This window comes from Neodiprion virginianus, chromosome 3, assembly GCF_021901495.1.
Source record: "Neodiprion virginianus isolate iyNeoVirg1 chromosome 3, iyNeoVirg1.1, whole genome shotgun sequence".
NCBI classification, from domain to species: Eukaryota; Metazoa; Arthropoda; class Insecta; order Hymenoptera; family Diprionidae; genus Neodiprion; species Neodiprion virginianus.
Window position 1 is genome coordinate 33,925,048 of NC_060879.1, and position 27,326 is coordinate 33,952,373.

At 39.7% G+C, this 27,326-nt stretch overlaps 1 protein-coding gene across 1 annotated transcript; it reads right to left on the reverse strand.

The window, feature by feature from the left end:
- Positions 1-4,928: 4,928 nt before the first annotated feature.
- LOC124299938 (relaxin receptor 2) lies at positions 4,929-26,941 on the reverse strand. Its single transcript, XM_046753414.1, has 23 exons — positions 26,116-26,941; positions 23,134-23,280; positions 22,493-22,579; positions 22,078-22,186; positions 20,544-20,615; positions 20,346-20,417; positions 16,061-16,132; positions 15,747-15,818; positions 15,581-15,652; positions 14,261-14,401; positions 13,978-14,049; positions 13,782-13,853; positions 13,450-13,521; positions 13,014-13,130; positions 12,393-12,494; positions 12,176-12,306; positions 11,741-12,000; positions 10,610-10,838; positions 9,147-9,259; positions 8,023-8,220; positions 6,726-6,865; positions 6,078-6,194; positions 4,929-5,209 (listed from the first exon to the last, which is right to left on the reverse strand). Exons 1-22 carry the CDS (start codon positions 26,162-26,164, stop codon positions 6,101-6,103), a joined length of 2,493 nt encoding a protein of 830 aa, XP_046609370.1. The 5' UTR covers positions 26,165-26,941; the 3' UTR covers positions 4,929-5,209; positions 6,078-6,100.
- Between the last annotated feature and the right edge of the window lie 385 nt (positions 26,942-27,326).

Genomic DNA, 27,326 nt, shown 5'->3' on the forward strand with positions numbered 1-27,326 from the left:
ATACTGTAACTGCAAACGAAATTTACGAAACTGATTTCGCAGGGTCGTCTTGTTGGATTGGTTATGGATGAGTATCTGAGAGGTTCAATTAGCCGTCTGAAATTACTGAAAGTACCGTGGAGAGATCAGTTAGGATAACTGAACTAGGATGCCGTTTTCAAACCCTTCTTGAACGGAATTGCTTTTCTGATCTTTAAACGACGGATTCCTCGTTTCAATACTCCAAAATTCGTCGAAAAATTGAGTGATTCCGAAATCTATGGAAATTACTGTGTCCCTTGTGATGCGGTATTATGTGAAGCTGTATCACAGTTATGCGTAAAGTAAATCTCAAGACCTTTGTTTCGTCCAGGAGTTAATTGAAAATAGTCCAATTTCAGCTCAAACGAATTGCGTTCAATGTGTCTCGGTTTCGCATGAAAGCCTAGATTTTGCAATTCATGTTCCATTTACTTTCCCGCTTCGTCACGCTTATGGACCTTTCATGAGATATCCATCCCAAATCGTTAGACTCTAGAAATTGAATGAATATAGTGGGTGAATCGAGGCGAATTTATACGACAATTGAATTCCAGGGATTTAAATGAACCGGTTCGGGAACGCGTTGATGCCGTGATTGTTAAACAATTGTCACCCACTTGAAACCTCGTGATATAAAATAAATGCGTCTATCACATGTTAGGAAGTGATTCTATCCACGTACATATAGATATAATATTAATTTTATTTTGGTTGACAAAATATCGTAAAGATTATTTTTCACACGGACTGGGACATTTCAATGTAATTTTACAAGCCACTATCTCGTCGTATAAATACGATATATCAACGTTGCAAAGTATTAGGTATATTGACTGGCGTATCTTTGGTGTACTTTTGGAATATGTGAATTATTGTATTCAATCGTAGACAGTCTCGAGAAGTGGTCGGTCATAAATAAACTTTGTTCTCCGTAAGTCTGGTTCACCTGATTTTCATTTTCGTAACAATATCGTACCGATATTTCGTGGAAATATTTCGTACTGGCAATTTGATGTAGAGTAAATCCGGCTGAGTGAACGCAACTCAGAGTATACTTGATTTTTCCAAATAATTGCTGAGAATTTTTGGCAATATTAGTGTATTATATTGTCTGGTTTATTATACTCTCACTTTTATCACCACGTTGACAATCGAATTTACGCCTCTCTGTCTCGTCTAAAAGCCGGCGACCCAAGCGAGGTGTGCTTGGAACGTTTTCGCGAATTGAGTTTCTGGTGAAAAGCAGCTTACCGTAAATCTCACCAGTGGTGTTATTGCTACTATATACATTCCAACAATCTCGATGAATGACGGATAATATCGGGCAATATTATACATTTATGCTATTCTTTTATTCGTGAATAGAAAAGAATTTTCGAATGTTCACATCTAATCTAGCAATTCACAATACCCTTTTCCTATACCAGCAGATTTACGGCTGGGATATTCGTATAGAAAGACTGAAAAAAATCGCGACTTTTTTTTATCAAATTACAATTTAGTTTTTCACGCTTTAGTTTTCATATTTGATGCAAAATTACTGTGCGCGTGGAGCACCATACGATATGTTACAAGTTTTATTCTAGTTTCAATCAGTTTCATCCCCTGTCGTGTGGTAGAAAATTGTGGAAAAAATTTGAATTTTTATGTATCTTAGTCGATTAACAATTTGAACAAGATAATAGAGTGATTGAAAAGTAATCGAATAATAATTGAACATTTTCTTACCTAAATATCGTACAAATTTTTGCTTTCGTTACATAAAACCTATGAGGATAATTTGAAATCTCCGAACAAGTGCTGATGAGTAATTTGACATGATTTCAAATTATCTTAGATCAAGTACTGTCACTCCTTAACTTGTTAAAATTATGCTACGACCCTCTACAGAATTATTTAGTTAAAGCTTTCATCTTCGTTGGTCATGTTGAATTGATCAGCAGTCGTGCGTATTTTACGATAACGTTCAAAATACAGATAAATACTGGTGATAAAAGTGCGAAGACAAACAGAGTATGAACATAAATCAAGGAACAATTTGGAGAAAGTGCGAATGATCTATAATTCGAAAAGTTTTGGCAGTAAATTACGTGGCTTATATAGGGGTACATTATTACTATAGCTTCACCTTGTCTATGATTGCTTTCGATACTTTTTTGCGACTTCCTAAGTTTTAGCTCTCTGCAGTAATCCCTCGAGGCTCGCTTTATATCGAAGTCGTAATTTTTATTTGCTGTTTTTGCGATCGCGATATATACTGCTATTTTTGTTTCGTCAAAAATATCAACAGAGAAAATGAAACTTATACCTGGTACGTGAATGATGCTCAAATTGTATTCATTGATGTACACGATGTCTTGGCTGCAGTAAAGTAACGGCTCAGGCACCGTGGCTAATTGACCTTTCGTGGAACATTCAGGATTTTTTTTATGAAAAAAAAAAAAAAATAGACAAATGAAAATATATTACTCCTGTCTTTCAAAGTTTGCGATGCAATATACATAGTTTAAGATGGTCCCAAAACTTTGAGGACCTTGCATCGCAGACACGTATCGATTAATCTTAGAAAAATATTATCGCCTTAAGCTCGGATTACCGAAAGACGAATTTGTTTAATTCTTCATCCACGTCGATTATTAATGGTCAGGAAAGACGAACCCGCAGAGTTTTTCATTGTGCCGCAGTTATTAGAGTCGTACGATGTTGCGTCATGAAAATCTGAGGGTATGTACGAGGAACGAGAAATGAGAAATTTGTAATTGAATTGCAAGCTCATGCAAGGATCAGAATTTCCAGCGACTAAAGTTTAACTCGGGCGGAAACTAGTACCGGAATAAATAAGTTTCCCTGTTAGACTACATAAAACTTTTCTACTTCGGATGTATTTGGATCCTGGCAATCCTAGCTATACGTCTTTAGACGAGACTGTAATTGCAATGAACTGCGTCTGTAGCGAAAAGTTGAAAGACAAATGTGGTCCATTCATCTAACAGAATATACCTGAACAAATGGCGAGATTTTGTAATTTCGGAAAATCGATGCAATAACGGCCTTTCACTTTGTCTTGTGAGGTACGAAAAAATTTTCATCCAATATTACGCCCGTTTTTCCATTAGAGGGGGGAACAACTTACCCTGGGTTAGAGCTTGCAGGCTTATAAATAATCTTGACGTAACCTCATACTCGAAAAAATAGTGCATGGTTGTAAAAACCTGAGCTTACACACATCTTGGTCAAAGCTGTAACAATGGAATTAAGGCGATTATCAAGCTGCTTTTTCGCGTATTCTTGGTTGTCTACGTTCGTTATCGTCTTACTTGTTGGAGTCAGTGGACTAGAATTATGATACTGAATGTACCGCGCACAACAGAATTGACAATTTGATCGTTTATGAAAAATAAGTTTTCTTTTATAGAACCCATTATTCCCCGCTAAAAGCACAAGGCACTGCATAAATCAAAACGGAAGAAATTCGTTTGGAATTTTTCTCCTTCGGGGGACAAATAATGTAGATATTAGTAAAAACTCTTGGATACAAACGTAAATTATACTTAGCTGTTGCTGTAGTAGCTTTTCTTATTTGATGTGGATGTTGATGAAGCATACATAAGTCGAATTCAGAAAAAACCTCGTGTGAACATTTGCCAAGAATCAGGCGTTTGGTCGCTGGCGAAATTTATTGATGCTGAGGATTATCCTAAAGAACAGCACCGCGTGCCCACACATGCTGCTAAAAGCTAGGGATTGACCTGTTTCAACCTTCGGATATAGCTTCTCTGTACTCGAGAAAATTCTTCGAGCCTCATCTCGTCGGATATTTGGAATTTGGCATGGAATCATTTGGAACTTTATCTGAGCTCTGAAAGTTACGCAGCACTTTAGATGTCTCCTGTTACGTTGTGAAATATTTTCAATTTTCTTGACACTTAATAAACTTTACTAAAAATATTCGTCGCTTACGTCAAAACTTGATGCAATCTTGTTAAATCATGTAACAAATTTGAAGTTTAACGTGTATGCAGTTTTGAGATTCGTCAAAATTCTAAGGATTCTTGCGCCGCGTCATTTGAAATATCTTAACGTTCTCCAACCTTTGATAAAGAATATCGAATTTATCTTAAGCCTTCGAAGATTTGTGAACACGAATGCAAAACGATCTTTACTCTTGTCCAAAAAGAGACGCGCGTTTTTCTCCGAATGCCTTTACCTTTCGCATCGTGCGCATAAAATCAATTGGTTGGTTTCGGGATGGTGCGACCCTTCCGACACACGACGACCACGAACAACTTCGATGGTTTGACTTTCCTTTTTTCACAGTGTTTTCTGCAGGCTGATCGGAATCATTCGTCCAAGATACAGCTGCATCTGAGATAACCAGGATACCTTCTCAGCATTCACAGCCGAGTCAGTTTGGACTGAGGAGCTTCTCCGATAAATGGTAAATTTTGGAAATTAATGATGGTATACGTATTGTTTCGCGGTAAACAGAATGTCATTTGGAAATAATCCACTCACAGGCGCAGCACATCGCGTGCAACCAGGAGGTCATCGACTGGTACGATAATACACAGTATACAAAAAATGAAAGTGTAATTTCCGTAGTGCCGTCGGATTACCGCAGATTTAGTATTTTCAAGAATGGGGGGGGGGGGCGATCCGGTGATGCTGGTACAATTCGTCGTGTAATCAATCATCTTGATTCACAGGCTGCTGGGAGCTTTAAGCACCGTTACCTGTAATTTCGGGGCATGTTTTGCCTCGAAGAAATATCAGCAAGATAAAATTGGGTGATTTGAAGGACTGATGTGGATTTTAATTAAATATTATAAAATTGAAAGAGGCACTCGTACGAAGATTTGAGATCATTTTAATAATTTAAAATACTTACAAATTAATGTTGTATATCATTGATGCGGTAAATCGTTGAGCGATATACGTAAATTGTAGTTTTGATTTTATTATTCACTAGGTATATAAATTGTGGCATACGTTTACGCTAGTGAGGGTAAAATATTGTATAAATATTGACAGACAGATTAAAGCAAACGATTTGAATATAAATATCACATCGAAAGAACCGTATAAATATTCGTTTAGGAATAGAATATTTGAGCTCAACCAAAGCTGCCTCCAAGATGTTTGCGGCTGATTTTCGTCCGAGTAAACGAGGTTGCGGATGCCTAGTTCTCTACGAAAGTAACATGATTCTATTCAAATTCCAAGCTCTGTTCAGCAGCTAGTTAAGTTGAGCTCGTATAATAACACCTGACATTTATCCACTTATTTGCAGATCCGTTACACACCGATTTCATACAACACAGCAATCTGATTTGATAAAAATTTCGCGAACAGTTATAAAAATTCCTCGTGTACATATAATAGAAACGAGTTCTCGTTTAGATTATTTTTTTTTAAAAGTACATATTATGACTGTTATTAATTCAATCTTTCCTCCATCGATCATTAATAAAATCTGTATCTCTGTAAATATATAATAGCTTTAATCTTATCGCACAGCAACGCCATGATTTCTCTGTCGAATGCTAACCGTCCGCGGCTCGACACATTATACATATTTATAGAATATAAGCTTAAGTATGCTTTTCCACCAGTTTTCGTTTATTCTTGTTCCTATCACTTCTAATCAATTATTAAAAAATAACGTCTCTTCTTAAAATTTACTATTTTCTGGTCATCGTTTTACATGTAGTAACAGAGACAGCATTTTTGCTAGATTTTTTTTTTTTCCAAAGAATCATCAACAACTAGACATCGATACTAATTATAAAATATGTATTCTATTCGTCACTCTACACAAAGATTGAAAAGATTAGATCCGTCAACATTGTTACAAGTAATTGTTTAATTTATTCAATGCGAAAGATCGTACCACCGAACTTACGCGTGAAATCAATTAATCACAAACTCTAAATGATACTTCCCGTCCTCAGGAGAATTATGATCGATGTTGTAGTAAATAAAAAACCGATCTTTTCATAACTCGAGGTTTCGATATCAGAACTATATTTGTAGGTAAAGTATAAAATCATATTTACAATTGGAATACTTGGGAGTGGTCTCAGACGTCACCCACGTCGTCGCGTAACTCGCTGGGCGTTGGATTGCTCACTGGCGAAGTGACTACCACTTGAACTGATCGATCACTCTCCAGCCTGTTGATAAGCAAGCCAAAGTTCTCACGCGTCGTAAGGACTACATCATATCGCGCTTTTCCAAGCCGTTATAGGACGAGGAATCTTAACTAAGAGTAGCGCGAGATATGGACGATGCTACGAATCACGCTACCATCGTATTTTTGCAACTTGACACTCGCTTAGTGACAAACATTTTCGTATCATGAATGGTATAGAATGAAAGATGTGTCTCTTTTTTTTTAGGAAGGTCAAATCTTTGTCTAACTTGTTCGAAATATAGGAGAAAAACAGATGATGCAAAAAAAAAAAAAAAATTCGGTACACAATGCTGAGAACTTCGAACTTCAATCGAGAAAAGTAGCACCTAGTATGGTATAAAATTTATAAGTCAACTCTTTGATCGTAGGACATATTTTTCAAATCAGTCGCGGGTGTGGGAAATTATTTTTCAATCATACGTTCCAACCCTTGCCAGGGGTTGCTTTCCAATTTCACTTCCAACTTTCGTTCTGATTTTTCGTTGGGTAAGGGTTGTTGACATCGACTGACCTGGAAGCGATAAATGGTGTGCTTTCCTCGAGTCGGCGTGATTGGGAATTTCTGGGTCTGTCAGATGCTCTCGTCGATGACAGGCTCAGCGAAGAAATGGATCGTATACTTCCAAGCTTGCTGCAGCTGCTTCCGTTGTACTGTAATCATTTAATTGATTACCTAATAGTCATATGTATACGATTGTGACGTCGCATGCGAAGGCGACCTCATTCTGGTCTCCGTTCATTTATTATACCCTGGCCTGTTTAAACGATATAAATTATTCAGATTACGTTAAATGGGTGTTTAATTTATGGAGCAGACGTAATTATCAAAAATGGGTGCACAGATGTTGCACAGTCTACTATATCGAGAGTTTTCTTCTCCCTCCCCCTTCTTAGAAAATTCCTTTGAGAAACACCGCTTGCGTGTCCAAAGCGAGGTGATCGATAGGACCGCGGTAAGCGTGGCGATACGGAGGATCAATACAGCACATCGAGGGTATAAGCAGGAGGATAAATATGGGAAATAAAATCAAGAGTCGTTAACTAGTTCTGGGCGTGACGTAACCTTGGCAACTCTGAATTATAGCTCAGGTTTTCTGGCTTCTCTCTGTCGCTGGTTTCGGTTACGAAAGACACCGAGCATTGACCCATGTGATTTCGCTTTGGGAGGAAACAGTGTGGCCTGATAATTTTCCCGAGGAGCCGGGCCAAGGCTTATATGTATATCTATATCGATGTGGTTTGGTAACAGGTGTGGAAATTGTTTTCCCGCGGTTCCGCGTATTTGTCATCGATCCGCGATTTGATTAGCCCCCCCATGCTGACAGCCGCTGTATCAGACCAACCGGTAATCTATCTTTCATCTCTATCACTTTGATATCCATATTTCGGTAACACCTAATCCTCAATCGAAAATTGGACACGTTACGTCCAACATTATTTCCCATTACGAGAAACCACCGCATATTCCATTAGCTCCGTAATTTCTGTCTCGAGTTACTGGTCCACTGGATCGAATCAACCAAATTGGATAAGGCAGTCTCTAACAGTCGGTCCAAATCCTCATACCACCTATATTTATGCGATGCTTCAACAGTCAGAGCAGCTGATCACACGTCTATTATATTAATTTTGGAATTCGATGTCTTCTGAAATCATCGCCGGAAGCTCGTTCCAAAAACAAAAGTCAAAGGTGCGTTCACACGCAAAATTTTGAGTCAATGCGCCTGCTGCAGTTTCGGTTGTCCTCGGAGCGGATCCGCTCCGTATAATTGAGTCAATAATTATCGATATCGGTCTTCAATGCTCACCCTGTTCCGCACCAACCGCCGTTTGTTGTCTCCCGAGTACAAGGCCCGGGCAGACGAGGATCTGTGTCGATGGGGAAGAACGCCCAGGCTGTAGGACAGGGCGCTTTCGCTGTGTCCGTTCCGGAAGGTGGAGCGACGCCGACGACGATGACTTTCCCGGTAAACGCGGGCCCTCACCGTCGCGAGTACTCCAGACACCTGCAAACCTTTCGTCGTAAGCCGATCTATTTTCGGCGACAATAAAGCTACGCTTAATCCTATTTCCCAGCCGTACAGCATCATCAGCTATACATGACTTTGCTTGGCACAGTTATAGATCAGCCACCCGAAACCAGCCACATTTATCGTTGGGCCTTTCTCATCTCTGCGTTCAGAATATATGGGTCGTATTATGGTCGGTCGAAAATTTATCAAATCCACATGCGAACATGGGAAAAGAAGGGTATCTGCAAAAGTCCGCCTGACCCTTATATAATCCTAAATTAAATCTAATTTCCAAAGTCCCTGTGATCAAGAAAATCAATTTCAAGACACTGAATCTCAGCTACAAACACGTTGTGAATTAACACCATGAAAGAGAACACACTATTAGGAATTATTTTTCGTTATTCAGTTAACCGGATGAGCTTCAGTAACAGATTTTAAACGTTTGTTTCAATACGTTTGTGGTTCAGTAATCTATTGACCCGACCACGTCCCTCGCATCCTTGAATCATATCAATATTAGAGCTTGTTAGGGGTTAGCTTTACAATGTAGGCCGCATCCAGAATGGGCAGGACAGCTGAAGGTGAATTTAAATACCTAGACCCCCAGGTCTCGGGGGAAGTTTTTCGAGATACTGCATCAGCGAGATTACGATTTTCGATTTACTTTAGGTTGCGCATCTGAGTTTCGAAAAGTGAAGGTTCTGTTTAGGCTTGCTGCTATAGCTGCAGATACGTCGTGACCACCGAAAAGTTGAAAGATTCGAAGAACACGTGCGTTATTTCCACGGTCTCTGAAAATTCGATTTGACAGAGAAGTTTTCTTGTCATTTTTATCGGGACGTGACTGGATATTTATGGAACTTTACAGCTGGTCCGGCATCATGTCTCCGATAAGCGTTATGTATGAAAAGATGTACCTGTTGCTTGAACATGCTGGTTGTGAGGGTGTAGAGGACCGGGTTCAGGGCTGAATTGATGGGCAAAACAAGCACTGCCAACCAAGCGTAGAAGCCCTCGTCCACGTGCAGTCCTATCGCAAGTTGTAAATTGTATTTAAGAATGTGAGAAAGAAAGAAGCATTCTTTCACGTTGTTTTTTCAAATTTTATAAATTTCTTTAACGAGGAGAAGTTAAGGTATCGGTACTTCGATAAGCTTTGTTCATTCGAGAAAACAGACTTTCGTCTTAAATATCGTGGAAAAAGATTTGTTCGAGAAACTGAAACCTGTCAAAGTTTGTGATTTTCATTTAGTTTGTAAAATTAATCGTATACCCCCATTGCGCGCATGAACCGACGGTTAGTTGATGGAAATTTTAATCTCCGGAACAGAGATAGTGGATAGATGAGTTTTCCTCTTCGCTAAGATATTAAAGAGTTTCCGATGTACCAACCATAAACAGAAGCACGTGGCGCTGGGAAGGAAAGTCACTCGAGCTTTAAAATTCTTACTAACAATCTTTTCTGAGAACCGGATCCTCAAATTCGCATTAAATTTAATCCTTCTACAATTCATCCAGCGATGGCGGGTTTCAAGCGAATATCCAACTTGAGACGATCCGCTTTCCAAGTGGGGACTGTCGTTAAAGATAAGGGTTGCATAATTACAGACGTAGTATTTGAAGTCCAAGTGGTGGTTGAACTGATTACTTGCGGTAGCTACTTTCGCTTTTACGGCTCCTCAGTATCAACCTCTTACGCTTACATTCTCGCCGTTAAACGTGAGAATGTATAAAATATCAAGAAAATTCACCAAGAGCCTCTTAACATTGAATTTTAACCTAATAACCGCGATTAAGATTAGAATGATTTACAGTGCTCTTGGTCGATGTCTCATTTCTGTTGCATGGCAAGAGCACTCGGAGATATTCGCGGGCTGAATTCATCTTGAACAGATCGTTGGCATGCAAATTGTGGCGTGCGAGCGCGCATTGATCTTTTCTCTCGATATTTTTCAGTACGGTGGTAAATCGGCAGAGACTTGTAAATTGAGAATGCAGCGTGTGTTCGACGGGAAAGATTCCAGCATACCTCGAGGCGATTTGGCCTGAAAGATTTTCCTCGCAAAAGCTTAGATTCCATCGTGCATTGTACGATCGTCGACGTCGGTAATGAGGATACTTTTCCCGCTCATTGAATGCCTGTGATCATGTCTCACGTGACTTGACATTGTTCGTTCATTTCGCCACGATATAAAGATGCGCGGGTCATATTTCAATCGCGGACCGATAGCTGCGAAACGAATCTTTTTCACCCTCCAATTGAGATTGATAAAAAGTATCGTCACACTTCTGTACAGCGTGACGAAAGCGATCTCTTTGTCTGCAGAAGCCACGGCAGGTGGCGATTTAAATTGAGAGAAAGACAGATAAAGGGACTCACCAGTCAGAGCGACCAATTTCACGGCGATAATGGGCACCCAACAGAAGCAATCGGTCGCCACTATCACCCCGAAACGCTGGGCAACCGCACGCTCCTGACTCTCCTGGGTCGAGCGAAGTGCGACGCTGCTGATTTTTATCTCCCTCAGCATCCGAACGTAGGCGTAAATAATGAAGACCAGAGCGACTGTGTTCACCAAGATGAACATCACCGCGCTGTACTCCCAGCCCTGCATGTGTACGATTTAATCATGAGCAATCCGTGGGATCACGGATTGGTATGAATCAGATTCTCTAAGATACGCCTCCAAACTTCCAAAAATTGGGAAACGCCCGTAATGTCTGTGTTCCCCTCAGAGAATTTTTGCATTGACGTTAATTTGTCGCGAGAAAAGAAGTCCCAATCAACGCGTCTTTGAAATGCTTCCATAATTTTTTCCGTCAAGTACCTTATTTTTCGAGGCTCATAAAGTTCACGTAGCTAGCTGGCGTTCCTTCTTTCACTGAGAAAACAATTTATTCGTTGTTTACATTTGTGTTAGGTGATTAATTGGCGAATAAGAAAAGTTCGATGTACGTAAAATCGGGAATACATTATTTTACCTGGATTTCCAGGATTTCGAGAAGACGTGCCCCTATTTGTCTCTGTATTGAGGTTTGGGCTTGCTACGCATTTCAGAAGAAGAAAGTAATTTACCGAAGAAGTTTTTTTTCTTCTAAAATGCGTGATAACAGTGCAGACTCCTACGAAGATGTATAGGTACACATACGTTCATCTATGGTATCGAATGAAAAATGTCCGACGATAGTTTCTCTTTGGAAGGACCAATATCACCCTCTTCCCTTTCATTCTTGGAAATCGAGCTATCAACTTTGAGTAAATCAAAGTTTAGTCTATACCTCGGTTGCAATTACAGACAAGATAAACACCGATTGAAAACAGTCTGCGGGTCAAGTTTCAACGATCGACAAGCCCGACTCAGCGAGCAAAGCCGACCGCGAAACTCTTCGCACGTCAGTAAAACAATCACTCAAATTGGAGGAAAAGAGGCAGAAAGTGAATATAAATGCAAGACAGGGATATCAATCTTCGGCAATAGAGTTGTAACGAACGTCTATGATCGTCACTTACCTTGGCGAAGGGATCGTGGATGTGGAGACTGAGACAGACGCCGTTGCTTCCGTAGAATTCATCCCCAAAATATGGAGCCCCTGTCAATGGAAGCGCGGCCACGATACCCGAGGCCAACCATAGGATGATCAAATGAAGTGTCGCTCGTCTTGGCGACGGTTGTCTTCTGGCCAGTGGCTGTGTCACCGACACGAACCGGTCCCACGTCACCAGAGACAAGATTAAAGCGGAACTTTCGCAGCTGAGGGTGCTGAGAAATCCTAACACGGGCAAAGTGGTACTCAGTACTGTGCGAAAAACATACAAGGCATTTGCAGAAAAATCGATGATATGTCTATAGATGCAGAAATACGTGGACTCCTCCAGTGGAAAACTTCCCGGAATCGACGTCTTTTCACTCGTCTTGCTGATCGCTTATCCTCATTTCCAACTCACCGCAAAGGTTGCATCTGAAACTGTGCCTCCAGGCTTCTTCGTGATCGATGTAACAACCTCTGTACATTATGTCGGCTGCCGCGATCAGGATTAAGTAGAGTCCCATTAACAGATCGGATAGGGCCAAATTTCTAAGTGAACGATGAAGTTTGTTAACGTAGGGATTCAGAGCTCATCGTCCTGATATTTCGCCACTTACTATGCATAGTCAAATTACCTGATGTACAAACTATGGACCGCGTTGCTTTCCCTCGCCAGGAGACGGCCTAAAAGTACCAGGATATTTCCACTGCAAGCGCAGATCGCCATCATCCAGACGCTTAAAGAAGAGCGATCAGTATTCGTGAGACATTATAGCATCGTGACGTAACTCGATGGATTGTGTCAGTATTAAAGAAGGAAAAGTCCTCTAGAAGCTCGCGAAATTCTGCCCGGAAGGGGCAGATTTGTATAATACACGGATGATATATCGCAAGAAGTACCACTGGGGATTTTTACGCTGATTTTTAGAATTTCAACAAAACAATTGTCTTATATTGAGTGTCGTATTATGCACGAATTCGTCTTGAGCAGGAAAAAGAAGATTAAATTAGGCAAGAGTATAAAACACTCGAACTTACGTCAGAGAACAGAGCGGAGGATTGTAGATTGCGTTCGCATGCTTGTGTATAATGTAATATAGGCGCAAATAATGAATGTTTGCCTTTATTGTCAGGGGGATCGTCATAATTAAAAAATATCAAAGAGAGAAGCTGATGAAAAATCGGGCAATTCGGCCTGTTGGTATCACCTCGCTTTTGTCTTGAAAGAGATCAATTTTCACGTCACGTTTACATACCTAGCTCGTAAAATCGGATTGTCCAGTAGATGCTGGAGAGACGAAATTCCATCTCCTTTTGGCTCACAGACTCGGACCCATTGGGCGGCTCGACACATTGCAAACTCGTCGAAGTACCTGAGGTTCGGATTTGTGGAAGATTAGAATTTCAAAACGAAGCGAAAACGTTGGAGAGAAGTATTTTTAGACAATTCGAACATGCTTTGATCCGTTCCCGTCAATTTCACATCACGACGTCGCAAAATCATCTTTCGCTGATATCAGACCCGAAGTTGTTTTGTAGGCGTCTCTTTAAGTCGTCTTTCGGCCCAATATCAGCCAAAGATGATATTGTACTAGATGGGATGGCGAGTGACAAAATGTGTTCGACATTCCTCGCCTTTTACGTTTGGAACCAATCTTTTTCGTGATCTAGGGCAGCTTTAAAAATACTGACACATATTCCAGCCTCCCAAGCCACTTCAGCACCGTTTCCCTTGGCTTTCGAAGTTTGTTTCCTTTAAGGTACCTAAATAAAAGATTAGACAGATTAGGCTTCGCTTCTTTGTTTGTGTGACGAAGGATTGCGGGAGTAATAATTAATCCGCATGATATAAATAATATAGTTGACATCGTATTAGAGATGGAGAAAGATTCTTATTTCTCCGAAATTTCAACCAAACTTCTGAGGTTTGCTTGTATCTAGATAAGTTGAATTGAATATGAAAAGAAATTTGCTTCCTATCGGGAAGAAGAAAAGTATTGATCTATCATCTTATAAGAACTTACAGTGAAGTCAGGTTGCCGAGGGGAGAAAACGCTTCAATCTCAATTTCCTCGATGGCATTCTCGTTCAAATTTCTGAATAATGAAAAAACTTATTTCCATTTGATGTCAATATTGTCAAGGCAAAATGGTGCAAGTAATAATTATTGTTCATCAATATTGTATGTTCCGAAGTTGATTAACTGGTATTTTCACTCACAGAGCGAGCAATTGATCCAGATTGTTGAAACTGCCTGCCCGAAGTTTGACCAATCGATTTCCAGATAAAAACCTAAAATTATACATGTTATGATTCCTCATACATGAAACTGCATTTCAGACGAAGGAATTTGATGCTCGCCGACAATGTGGGACAAGTCTTTTTTCTAAGTTTCGTTATTGCTATTTAATTTGTATTCATAATATCAGTGGGAGAAAAGAATGTGGGAATTAGCGATACAAATGAATTATGATCTGGCGTATGCCAATTCCGTACTACTCACAGGTAAAGTAAATTGGGCAGATTGCCGAAGGCGTCTATCGGGAGATCCCGGAGTTGGTTGTCGGCCAGAGATAACGTCTCAATATTCTTTAGGTAGGGGAAGGTTCGAGTTATGTTGGTTAATCGGTTTCCATTCAAATATCTGTAAAGTTATTCGTAAAATTTTACCTCGGCATTCCTCCATAGACTTGGGAATAACGGGCCAGTGTCGGGTTAAATTTCTTTCTACAAAATTCCGTTGGTTTATTGACTCAACAGATGGATATTTCGCTACGTAATAATAATTGGAAAGAAAAAATGGGCGAAATTGATTATCGACGAGGGAAACTTTTGAAGTTTTACGATATGAAAAACTTTTACCCCTATCGATTCTCTGATTATTATAAAATGAGAAAGTTTCTGTTCAGTAATATTTGCTTAAAAAGAGTTGGGCAACTTTTCGACACTGTCATTTTGACCGATGACAATCTATCGGAACGGGAGAGAGTGTGGATTTTCTCTCTTCGTTATGTAAGAAATTTAAAATTACTTGAGCATGTATAAAGATGACTGATATAAGTGCTCTACAATTGAAGTAAGAAAATTGGAGTAATAATTCCTTTCAATAAAGTAAAATCTGTTCAAGAATTGTACGATGATTTACGCTGCAACTGAAATAACGAGCAGTAATAGAATTGGATACAAGGTTGCAATTTGCTCAGTGCATTGCGTAAAATTTGCCTGTCGCCGCATACACGCAAATTTTTTATCACCTACATTGCCACGGTCTCTGAAAGACACAATTACTCGACACGATATTAAGGTATATTTTATTGACTCTATCAATATGAAATAAGATTATTCACATGCACGAAAAGGCATACTTTCGGTATAGTTTTGAACTAAAAATTACGTTTTTCCATGTTACTGAATCATCGAGGCTGCTGTATGGCGAATCGCGTGAATTTGATTAATTTATCAGTTGTCGTTTTCTTTCTATCGTGACAAAAAAATTTGCCCTCTCTTATCGGTTCCTCATAAGTAAAGCTTTTCCTGTCTTTCGAACGAGATGAGATTGTCTGAATGATCGATTTCTACCCACTGTAAAGATAAATTCTCGCAGCTATTTGTCGAGTAAGGGATTTTTGTGGTGGCTTGAGTGGTAGAATGTGAATCTTACTTCATCCTTATGAAAAGAATGAAAATTAAATATAAAACAAATAAAATCGTGCAACGAATCGAATGAAATGAATATATGATTTATTTCATTCTGATGTTAAGCTGCACATTTATTCCGAAAATGCAAACCGACGTTTCAAATTTTCGTTAATTGTCAACTTACAGGATTTGAAGGTTGACCAAGGGTTTGAGGGTATCATCCCTAACTTCCGTCAAAAAATTTAACCGCAAGTCCCTGAAAGTGAATATAACGAGTGAAGAATTAGCTTTGAAACAGCTTTATTTAATAGCGAGAGAAAAAGATGGACTTTTACCAGCGAATAACTCACAATTCGCGAAGTTTTCCGAGGTTCGTGAAAACCTTTTCTCCCAATGACGTCAGTCTGTTGCTACTCAGGACCCTGCGATAATGGTCGTTATGGTTTGAAAGTAATTACAAGCAGTTGCAATAACCGTTTCAGTTTATCGTCCAACAGTTTATTATCGATGCAAATATTCAATTCTTAATGCGGAAGAATTCAAGTCCGTCCTTTTTACTCAACTGTATTCTGAATCGTTATTATAGTCATCAGAAATTTTTTCATCTCTTGTAGAATTTTAATGCGAACAGCGCGTTGAAAGATATAGTGCAAAAATTACTTACAATATTTCCAGTTCGTTTTTTGGTGGAAAGAGTTCTTCCTCGAGTTCATCGATTTCGTTGTGGTCCAAGTATCTGGAAAAATTGTATAACGCAAAACCCGGGTGTATTATACGATGTAAATTTCCGACACAACTTTATTTTTTCTCTCCGTTAATTTTTCGCCTTGTGTTACAGAGGCTGGAGAGGAATAATCATCGCAGGTAACACGGTGTTATTTTAAACTCTACCACGATCCACCCGAGTTGGGCGTATTACAAAATTTTTTTTCGCATCAATTGACACCATGCGATACATGATTTGTCGGAGTGTTGCGTCTGCAGTTCCGTTCTCGAGGGATCTGACGTTTCATTAATCTCCATCACCCCGATTCTAATACGATTTTCTGATTTGAGAGTTATAATTGAACTGTCATGGAGCCAATCCACGAAGGATAAAGCGTTTGATAGCAATAAAAAACAAGTCGAAAAAACCTTAATTTTCATTATCTTACAAACCAATTTAATTTTCATGCAATGCGTTTGAATTCTCTTCAATTACAAGGGTGTCAAAATTTATGTTTTCCAACCGATAACACAATTAGTTCGGTTTTTCTTGCGAACTGTCACTAACAACAAACACAACATCGTACCACAATTCATTACCTCTTACAAAATTGTTGGATTAACGAGCCACATTGCGAGTCCAATTAGTATACCACGACACGGTCATCAGTTGTGGGATTAAAATTTGACTAATGACTGACAACTCCTTATATTCCAAGATGTTTCACTGTCCAGGAGGTAATTCATGGAATGATCTATGTCCACCGCCTTATCACCTAGCACAAGGTAGCTCCAGAATTTGCAGTAATTAGCCGTGGACCCGTTTCACTGTGCAACACTATTAACCATTGTGGAATATCCACTAGAACAGACATTGTCTTCACTCGAGGTATTAACTTTTCACCTATGTCGTCTTGAACGGACGTAACTATTCAGATCAACTTGTCTCGGTGTCCTTTCCGAATAAATGGTGCGTCACTGGCACGTTTGAGACAGTTCGTTCGTCATTCTACGAATATCATCGCATCGACATCGGATAATTTTACAATTACATAGCTGATTTAAGGTAAATCCCGATTCTGGAGGGATATTTCAACGATATTAGTTTGAGAGATCAAACCTTCGCACAATATTCTTGTACGAGGTGTCATATAATATGAGAATTTTCCGAGCAATCTGAATGAGATGCGATGTAAAAGCGCAGTTCTTTTTCTTACGGATATACGTACCTGTATCAGTGAAAAGAATCAATGAAAACCTTTGAGATGTTGGGATGAAGTATGAAATTTCATAGGGTTGTTGGAACCGTGACGTGTATTCTCAGAAGAAAATCGAGAATTGCTTTGAACTTGTTCGAGTATTTTAACTGAAAAAATTCGAGAACGCTATAACCGCTTTTTTTCACTGATATAAAATTCAGAATGTTTTAATTTCCAAATAATGGATACATTTATGAATCTGCATAAAAACATTTATAAAATCTGCAGTTTAGTATGTGGTAAGCTATTTTGCAAAAGTTGTTGCAATAAAGTTGTTGATCAATTGTTGAAGTAAACATGGATGCACTGTAACAAAATAATGAAGCTTCAGACTAATACTGAAATGAAGTAACAAAAAAATTGATTTAATTTCCGGGAAGATCAGTTTGACAGCTAGTTTAAACAATTATACATCAAAAACTTAATTATTGGTTTCGAAAAACGTAACCATCATATCCTCACTAAGAAGTTGGAAATTAATTATCCGGATGAGAAGTACCACGGAAATACTAAAGTCGTTTTACGTAGGTTGGTGTTCGGATCAGAGTGACAGGGAGTGTGCAGTGGTGACTATTAATATGTAGCTCAGTGATAAGCGTACTAATGTCAACCGTTAGTAATGCCAAGTTTGGATGCTCCGAATAACTAAATATCTGAGTCAGGGCTCGACTTTATCACAGTTAATTACGAACACCCGGAAATGATATTGACAGCGGCTCCTTCAGCAACTGCGACGCGAGTATTGGAAACTGACGTCATGTATTTCTGGTATCGTGTCCCAGAGCTTAATCTGATTCAAGTCTTCTCTTGACCTTTGCCAACGAGGCTTAAATAAATGCATTTTCATATTTTTACATGTCGTGGGAGTTTAACATCAGGGCAGAGTCTAACAATCCGGATAAATCACGAGTAAAAGTTTATAGTCGGGATGGTAAGGAAATTTGTGACCTGATTCTGACTGTGCTTCCTAAGTTTGAAATCCTCTTTTTTACTGAGAGATCGAGCTATCCGAACTGCATGTTTGTATGCTCCTCAGACTTTTTTACTTCGGCCAAGTATGTTATGTGTACACATACACATGTCAGCAATGAACAATGCTCTGGCCGTTGCTACAACCATTTCCCACATTCTTGGCAAATCTTGTAATCATCAAATGTACGAGTTCCGAAGTCTGTAAACGTGTTCTCCATTGTCTAGCGGTTTTAATTTTCCGGTGAAGTAAGAGAAATAATCAACAACCGTATCGGTACAGAGGACTGTACAATATTTAAGCAAACCTGTAAGCTTGTTGATGATTTGGCCAGTTACACGAGGCAGTATCTCAGGGTCTTGATTACCCTTCAGCTCACATAGGCACTCCAAGAGATTTAAGATTTCTCAGGTACTTCCTGAAGAAGGTGCTATTCGGAAGATTTAATCGGAAAAAATTGGGGGCTTGTACCAGTTGTGGTCAGGACTTATCAAAAAGTGGTCAGTCTCTTGGTATTTCACCCGGAAAGAATTGGAAGCAAATGCGTCGACCATTGAAATCGCCGAATAGCGTGGCCTACGCCAAGATATTCAGAAAGTTCAAGGAAGTAATGTGCTCGCTAGCGTGATGCTTGTTTTCGGTGACTTTGCCGGGGATGGATGTAAAACGGCGAGCAAGTTTGACTATTCGACGGTACAGAGCAGGCAAGTCGTTACTTATGAAAAGTTGTCGAATTACAAGCGCAAACTTTCATACATTGTGGAAAAAGTCACGGTTGATGGCGGGATGTGAATTATGTGGGAATCTAGCCGTGAATTTTTTAAGGAAACATTTTTCAATGACGACAAAGACATGCGTGGTTGCAAGCACGGGATAGCCTCTATAAGGCTCATTCCAATATCATCGATAATTTCATACGTAGATACCGCAATCGAAAAAAGATTAACTGCGATGTGAAGTATCGGAACATCTTTACGGATATCTGTGGTTGAAGAATATCTTATCCTGAAGAGAAAAACGACGTTGTCGTCGATTCTCAGTTTCTCCACCACATGAAATGGCTTCGACGCATGACGCAAACTAGCTTTAATTACTCAGCAAATTATCGCTGTTTACGGAAGCAGCACGTATGTTATCTTGAACAATTCTCTCACAGTCAACTGGCCGTTACTTTGGACTCTAGTAAATTGAATGTAAACAACGTTCTCCGTCTGAACCGTTTTTTCGAGATTTGTGAGCTGTGTCACTATTACTACACGCCATAGGCAGTCACACAGCAGGATTTTGCTGTATGATTTCAGTCAATCACGACTAATGTGGAAACGCCGAACAAATACCTTCGCCGGTTTCCATTTTCCACTGAGATCTTCGATGAGGTCAATGGCAACGAAATATCGTTGATAGACAACGTGATGGTATTCGAAGTAATTCTTGACTGTAACTTTTCCGCTATTTCATGATCAGATACACTCTCAATTTTCAATCACTTTATGGTCAACGATAATTGCATCCCTATACTTGCGCTAATAAACAGTGATGTAAGTTTTTCTTTGAACCTTGGTCTTTCTTCTTCTTTTCCATAATTTCGTTAATTACATAGTCCGTATACCCTCGGAAGTTGATAGCACTTGAAGTTATACGCCAAGGTGTAAAAGTACTTAGCACTTCCAGTTTACTTTAGTATCTACCTTCTCTTTCCATACTATCAGACGATCGACCCCTAGAGTAGTGTCGCGAGGTGGGGCAAAATGGCGTGCAGGACAAATGATTTACGTTGTCACGAAGTTTTATAGCTGACCAACATGTGGCGGTTTTATCAAAATCCTTGAACATTTTGTAGCAGGTATTCGTGTGCGGCAAGGTCTGCTAACTAATTTTTTCAAAGCAACTGACTGGCAATTTTCAAACTTGAATTTCTTCCCTGAACGAAAATTATTCCCGTCCCATTTCGCTCCACCGTGACTTAATGCCACTACAGAGGCAACTATGCGTAGGTAATCACAATCGTTACTCACAGCGTGCTGGCGGAAGTGAGATAGTCAAAGGTAGTTTTAGCGATCCGTTTGATGGCGCAGTGCCTGAGGACCCTGAAATAAAAAATCAATTAAACGCCGCGTACTTTCGCTTTCCCTCGGTTGACCCATATACATTTTGCGGAAATATGTGTTCAATTGAGCTCAATTGAATTCCGATAAAATCGGTGTTCTACTTACAACGTAGTCACCTCTGGAAGTCGTCCGAGATTAAACTCGTTCAGCGTTGTAAATAAATTCCCCGAAAGGTCTCTGGAACATTTTTCATCGAACGAGTTCATCCTTTGTCGCTCTGTCCTGTTTACGCTTCGTTTCATGCGCGTTAAGAACAATAACCACGAAAACAAACAACCATCGTAAAATCAACTATTGATTAATCCAGAGTATGACAAATACTTTTTACGAGCAGACCCTTGTGTATTTTCATATAAAGTTCTGATGTTGGTTCAAGTTCTCTGTAGATAGTACCAGCTGTATCTAATCACAAGTACCACGTGTATACTTCCTTGTTATGAGTAACGTACAGCCCAACAGGCAGGAGCATTTCGTTTGTGGCTCGTCGGAATTCGAAAACGGGAAATTTTATCTCGCAAGGGAAGAAATTTTACCACCTAATTACATTATAACTGTGAAAATATAATAATAAATGAAGAGGATCGCGAGCAGGATTAAGGGATGACGGCTGGGTGCTTACCTACTCACAATTTCATGGTAAATAAATTCTCAATTCAATTTTACACCTTTCCATGGAAAGTATAATTACTCTGACGGTGTACATGGAAATCGGTCGGTAAATTTTTATCAATCAAACAACGCTCTGTCAGCTGCATAAACATAAGTTTTAATTACGAGTTCCCTGGCTATCGTACTACATTGGCCATCGCGGGTGTAATCGACTTGACTGAAAATCGGTTCGAACTTTGTGAAATATTTTTGTTAGGTGACGAAAAGTTGAGCACAAAAAAGGGTCGGTTGCGTAAACTTTATTACAATATAGAAAAAAATACGATGGACCCCTCAAATTTGATTCTAAAAGATGAAAAAAACCTTAGTTTCTTAGATATGTCAAAAACCAGACATTTTTTTCCGCTCAGTAAAGTAACACATAAGATTCTAGGGACTGAAGCCGAACCCGCCTGGAATTGCGACTTGTTATGCAAGTCGGTACACAGATGTGACGGAAAAGTCTTTCACCTTTGGTCGAGGGTGGCGAGTCGAGATAAAAAATATCACCGCCAAACGTCAGGTGCGATCTTGGCTATTCCACATTGCCGTACAAAGCCTTCCCACGGTATTCGCAAGATCTGAAGGTCCAGAGCCAATTAGAATCAATGGAACCAATTAAGTACAGCTCTCAGAGATTTACATTTGAATCGTACACTCGACACTCTGCTGTACATCTAGATCTAAGCATTTGACACGCTGGATTCGTGCCGCGCATTGCTGATTCAAAAGTCGGAAACGAACCGTGACGTACATTGCGTAATGACGGTAAATTATCATTGGTGTTGAGTCAGCTGTACCTATTTGTTTAATGAAATTTTAATCGAATTTCTAAATAAGAAATTGTTTGAAAAACGGATCCTGACCGACTTGCAATGCATTCGTTCATCTTAGACGTATTTCACGGCGAAGAAGGTGAAAAAAAAAGAAAAAGGAAAATTAAAATCAAACATTCCCGGAGTTTCTTACCATGGATTATTATTATACTCACAGCAGCATCACGTTACGAGAAGGAAGCTTGGGGACTCTGGAGAGGTTTTTATACTGACAGAGAATATCGTTGCCTTTGCAGACGCAGATTGATTTGAATCTCCTCCAGGCTGTGCGGCAGAAAAATAATGAAATGATAATTTGATGGGTTTAACGGGGTTCGAGGTGACAATTATGCCGTAATCACTTTTAATTACACGTCGTCGCGATCACAGTGTTGAGGGAAAAAATTTAGATGCTGAATTGTTGGCGTATAACGGCTTTAATTATACACCGTTGGAGTTGATTAACAAATTATTTTGGAATTGCTGGCGGCGTCTAGCCGCGCCTTTGACAACTTCACAATTAGTCTACAACACTCGCCACGGCAATTGCTAATAATTTTTTTCCTCAGTATCGAATCGCGACAAACTCACCGCAATCAGCGCGGCCTTTTTCGTCGCGTTCTGCGGCTGGCCGTTTCCGAAACAGATGATCCCAAAATCTTGCCCCTGGCAAATCAACTGAAAAAGTGAAGGAAAATTTGAATCGAACTTGAAATACGTATTCCAGTAACATCTCTCAGGCAGCTTCAAACTGCAATTTCTATGTTTGATCTCCATCTTTGTTTAAACGTGGACTCAAAAAGGGCGAAAAAGGAGGAGAGTGTCGTATCTGGCTCATGGCATAAATTTCATGTTTTATAGCTTCCACGCTTTTCCGATTCTTCACCAAATTTCGACCCTTGTCTAAACGTATTTGTGAGAAATGGAAAGGATCCGATTGATGTACCTACAACTGGCTTTCTGCGCCGGGTAGAAAGGAAGTGTTATTGTTGGCGCAGATTTATTACCTCCGGGTAGATTTTTTACTACAGATGGTTTGGCGAAAGGATTCCTGGAAGGATTTAAGCGTGCTCGGTAACAGATTGGGATTAGATTCGGAGATTGGGTCACCGGTATCAAAGCAGCCGATTATAAACCTGATATACGCGGTCCCGTTGTTCCTGCGGAATGTGACGGGCAAAAACTGCGATTTTGGTGCAAAAACAAACGGGATTACAGATTGTCGAACTCACCGCAGTTCCACTCGTCCGATCCATCTGGACAGTCGAACTTAGCATCGCAATTTTGCCGTTGAGGGACGCACATCGCGCTTCCATTGCACTTGAAGTGACCCTCGTCGCAGATTCTCGAGCCTGCGATTAACGAGGTGCTTAGGCAGCCTGAAAAAGAAAGGACGGAACAATGACTGGGGCGGGGGCGGATATTAAACCTCCAAAAGCACCGCGGTTATACCAAAATAGCTTTTGTCTTCTGCGGGGACGTTCGACTACACACATCGCCTTGGAACTGAATTAAGTGAGAATAATCAGTTCGGGTGAATGTGTCGATAATAGTTTTTATAGTTTGCCAACTTAAATTTCAATTCACATTATTCAAGATGACAAATAAGTGATTTATTATTTCCACTATGAAAAGCTAGAAAAGCAGGAAATTCTTGGAATGATTATATCAGGCAAATCAATATATTCAGATCGAATTTTTTCGCGGTAAGACTTCGACTCTCAACTCTGTAATTAAATTGCACAGAAATCGATTCTGAGACAAAAAGTTAACCTTTCATTCGTGGGCCGATCATAGTAACTTCCTTTTTTTTTCTCTAGATACAAAGAAGCGAGAAGTTAACAAAGAAGAACGTGAAATCCGCGGGTTTTATACAGCGACCAGATTATTTTTCCACGCAGGGTTATAACCTTCGGAATTGGCTCACTGTTCCATAAACTTTTAGCCATGTTTTGCGGCTACAAATTTGAATTCCTATGACCAACTTTGATTCGTTACGGTTTGCAATTTTCCCGGATCACGAAACAGTGACACAGGCAGGCAACCCGGCGTACGGGGTTGAAAATTGAAATTAGTTTTCTTCGCCCTTGTAGAGAAAGCGGTATAGAAGCAACCTGTTGAATGGAAGTTAACAATTTCCCACAACAGTGCGGGGAATTACGAAGGGGACGAAGTTTTCGAGAACATTGCGCTCACCTTCACGCACACGATTTTCTTTCCTAAAGGCGGTATAAACGAAAATCGCCAACAATGTCGGGTCATAAAGGCAATGTTTATTTCATAATAACAAGAAGCCGAATACGACGGGTTGATTTCGTCGTGAACAAGCAATTTCCATCAGGGAATTCAGCTATCTGGTAGACAAATTTTAGTGTGCTCTTACTCGGGCAAAAACGAATCACGTTTATAGCGATAATCTTGAATTCCGTTGCAAATCTCATTTTGCAATATCTTTTAATAGGGAATTGATCTCTTCTTGAGGATAAAAACTTGCACCTCGGTATATATTTTTCGGAATACACGAAGCCGCAGACGAAGCGAATTTTATCTTTCTGGACAGGTTAATTCATTCAAGTTCAAAAAGAAGGAAACTGAATTTTTTTGAGGAACAAAATATGAGTAACTGATAATTTTTCAAATAAGCGAACCAAAGATATGAAGAGTTTCGCTATTTTTAAAATCGACCTTATCGAAACTATTTGTGTCATAAATTTCTCCGAATATTGAGAATTACACGAAATGTTTGATACACGATGAACACGACATGAATATGGTGAATGGTAAATATCAAATGGTATGAGTTTTTCCATCCGATGAATATATACGTCCGTTTTTAGGGGTAAGTTTGCCTCTGACAATGAAATGTCGATCCGATACGCTGAGCAAACATCCGTAATAATGGAAGCGGTAACGCGAGTGTTGCACTTGGTGAGATTATATTCCCCTCGGAATAGCGCAGCCTGCGTGATTGCTTTTTCTCCACAAAAAGCATTATACGTTGCCAATTATAAACCAAATAACGTGGTTTTATAAAAATATGGAGTCGCTGGTGTTCGATAATGTTTTCAGTTCCGGAGAAAGTGAACTCATTGTCAGAATTTCAGCGTAATCATATCTTTAACGCAGTATCTTAGTAGAACTTATATCGAGGACTTTTGAAAAATAGCCATTCGCGTGGAAAATGATGATCGAAGACCTGTTCAGGCACTTATTTACTTTCCTTATCTTCCAGGCGCAACTGACGTGTCGCTCGCGACATTTCTCCACGTTACAAATCGTGTGTCCAGTACGTTTCTCGCTTTCTTCGTTTCTTCAAAGGCACTGTTGTCGGGCGTGAGAAATATTATTGGCAATGCTACCATCGGTGGGCAAGTGGATTTTCAAATAAAAATAACAAATGTAAAAAATTGATCCATCTCGGTGGTTGAGTTTACACAATATCACCGTCGACTCGCGGGTGAAAAGGGATGATCTCGCACAGAGACGTTCTCCCTTTCAGAAGGTGAAACTCGGAGGGAAAAAAATTGGATCCAATTTCACCCTCATACAGCACAGCCGATCACTCTGACACAATTTCAATTTTTTCCTCAATTTCCTTTGAAGCGTGGAAAAATATTTGACCTACTTTAAGACGATGCATCGGGTATCTTTGGGCTGCAAGTTTCAAGCAAAGGTCCAATTCTAGGTAATCACGGCACGCTGAATTAGCTATTCGCAACGCAATTTGCGAATGACGGGATGAGGCGGAAGTTACTTACATGAGACAGTTATTTTCTAAACTCAATACGCTTCAAAAATGGGAAACCGAAGTTAGTCAGAGTCGAAGAACAAGCGTAGGATCGATATGGCAATTATCTGCACAGCACACAACGCGCGAATAATTTCTGCTATTATCGATTATTTGCTTGTAATATTCACTGGTTTTTCGGACAATGAGAAGTCGCTATAACTTAAATTTGACATCTTCCCAGAAGTGGCTATTCACATATGGCTCTGAAGACTAGTTGAATAAACTTTTTCAGACCAAAAGAAATTACGGTTCACTGTATCCCGTCACAGACGCGAATAGCACAAGTCGTGGACTAGTCAGACATTGACCGCTATTCCCAATGCTTCTTAATTGCTTCCGTCTCGATTCATTTGAGTATTACTCGGGCCCGTATTATCTTTATTATATGTATTTCTACGTCATTTACTTCGTCTTATCAGCTTACCTGTTATCAGCAGGTCCAGAAGTATCGCCAGAACTCCCATCGCTGACATCTTTCGATTTAACTTCTCGTTGACTTCGAGGTGGTTGTTGAAAACAACGTGCTCACGACACTTCCGATATCATCACTGTTTGATTGAATAAAATCTGTTTAAACTTCGCGAAACTTGCTGGATTGTATGGAACAACACTGACCTGTTTAACACATTTTGGAAAATCCGATCTTGAACGTAGCACAAAATGTTTCTGAATACGATGCGAAATAAGAATTCATTTTAATTCCGCACTCTCGACGAGTTACGATGCACTAAACGCACTCGATGATAATTTATTCATCTTTAATACCAGAGTCTAACTTTCATTCCGATATTTTCGCTTCACCTTTGTTATCGCTGAATATCATTGTCAGTAATTGGAAGAATAGAATGTGATTCTATTGCAGAAAAAAAATTGTACGAGTCGGTTTAGGTTTATCATCCTTATACCCATACACAACTGAAAATTGGTATTTGATTTTTTGGGATCAGAGATAACGATTCACAGATTACGAATCACGGATGTTTTGTCATATGTTTGGAAAAGAATGTTGATTATGGGGCCGCTAATTTCGAACAATAAAACAGTTGTACTGTTGGCCAACGTGTTAACGGAGTCCGCTTGTTGAGCCTTCTGACAAAGCGCGCCCTTCCCGAGAACCTCGAGCATGCAATGATCGTGTGTCGTAGCGTCGCGAAGCAAAGCGTCCATCCACATTCCGGCGCAAGCGTCGTTTTCACGCCGTTTAATCGGTGTTGAATCCAGATGGAACGTCTTTGATGAACTGATCTGCAACGTTTTCGACTGTGATATATGCCCATGGATTGCATCTATGAACCTATGTTTTATAGGGGGATTAGACACCCCCATTTTTGTGCTAGATCTTCGGCTCTTCTAGTAATCGGTAGCGGCAGACGATGGAGTAGATTTTTCATCACGTTTACGCATCTGGCCAATTCCATCTCAGATAATATCTTGCAACTGCTCTATGCAAGTAAATCTCATCGTTCATCCGTTGCATCCAGTGAAAAGGAGGCTATTATTTATGATTAACTACAGCTAGTGAATAGTTCACCAGGGATTTACACACTGACACGCAATTTTCTGTAAATTGCGATTGGATAGTGCGAAAAAACGTTCAAGTGTGGAGAAAAACCTCCTTTCGCTCTCTCTGTTTGC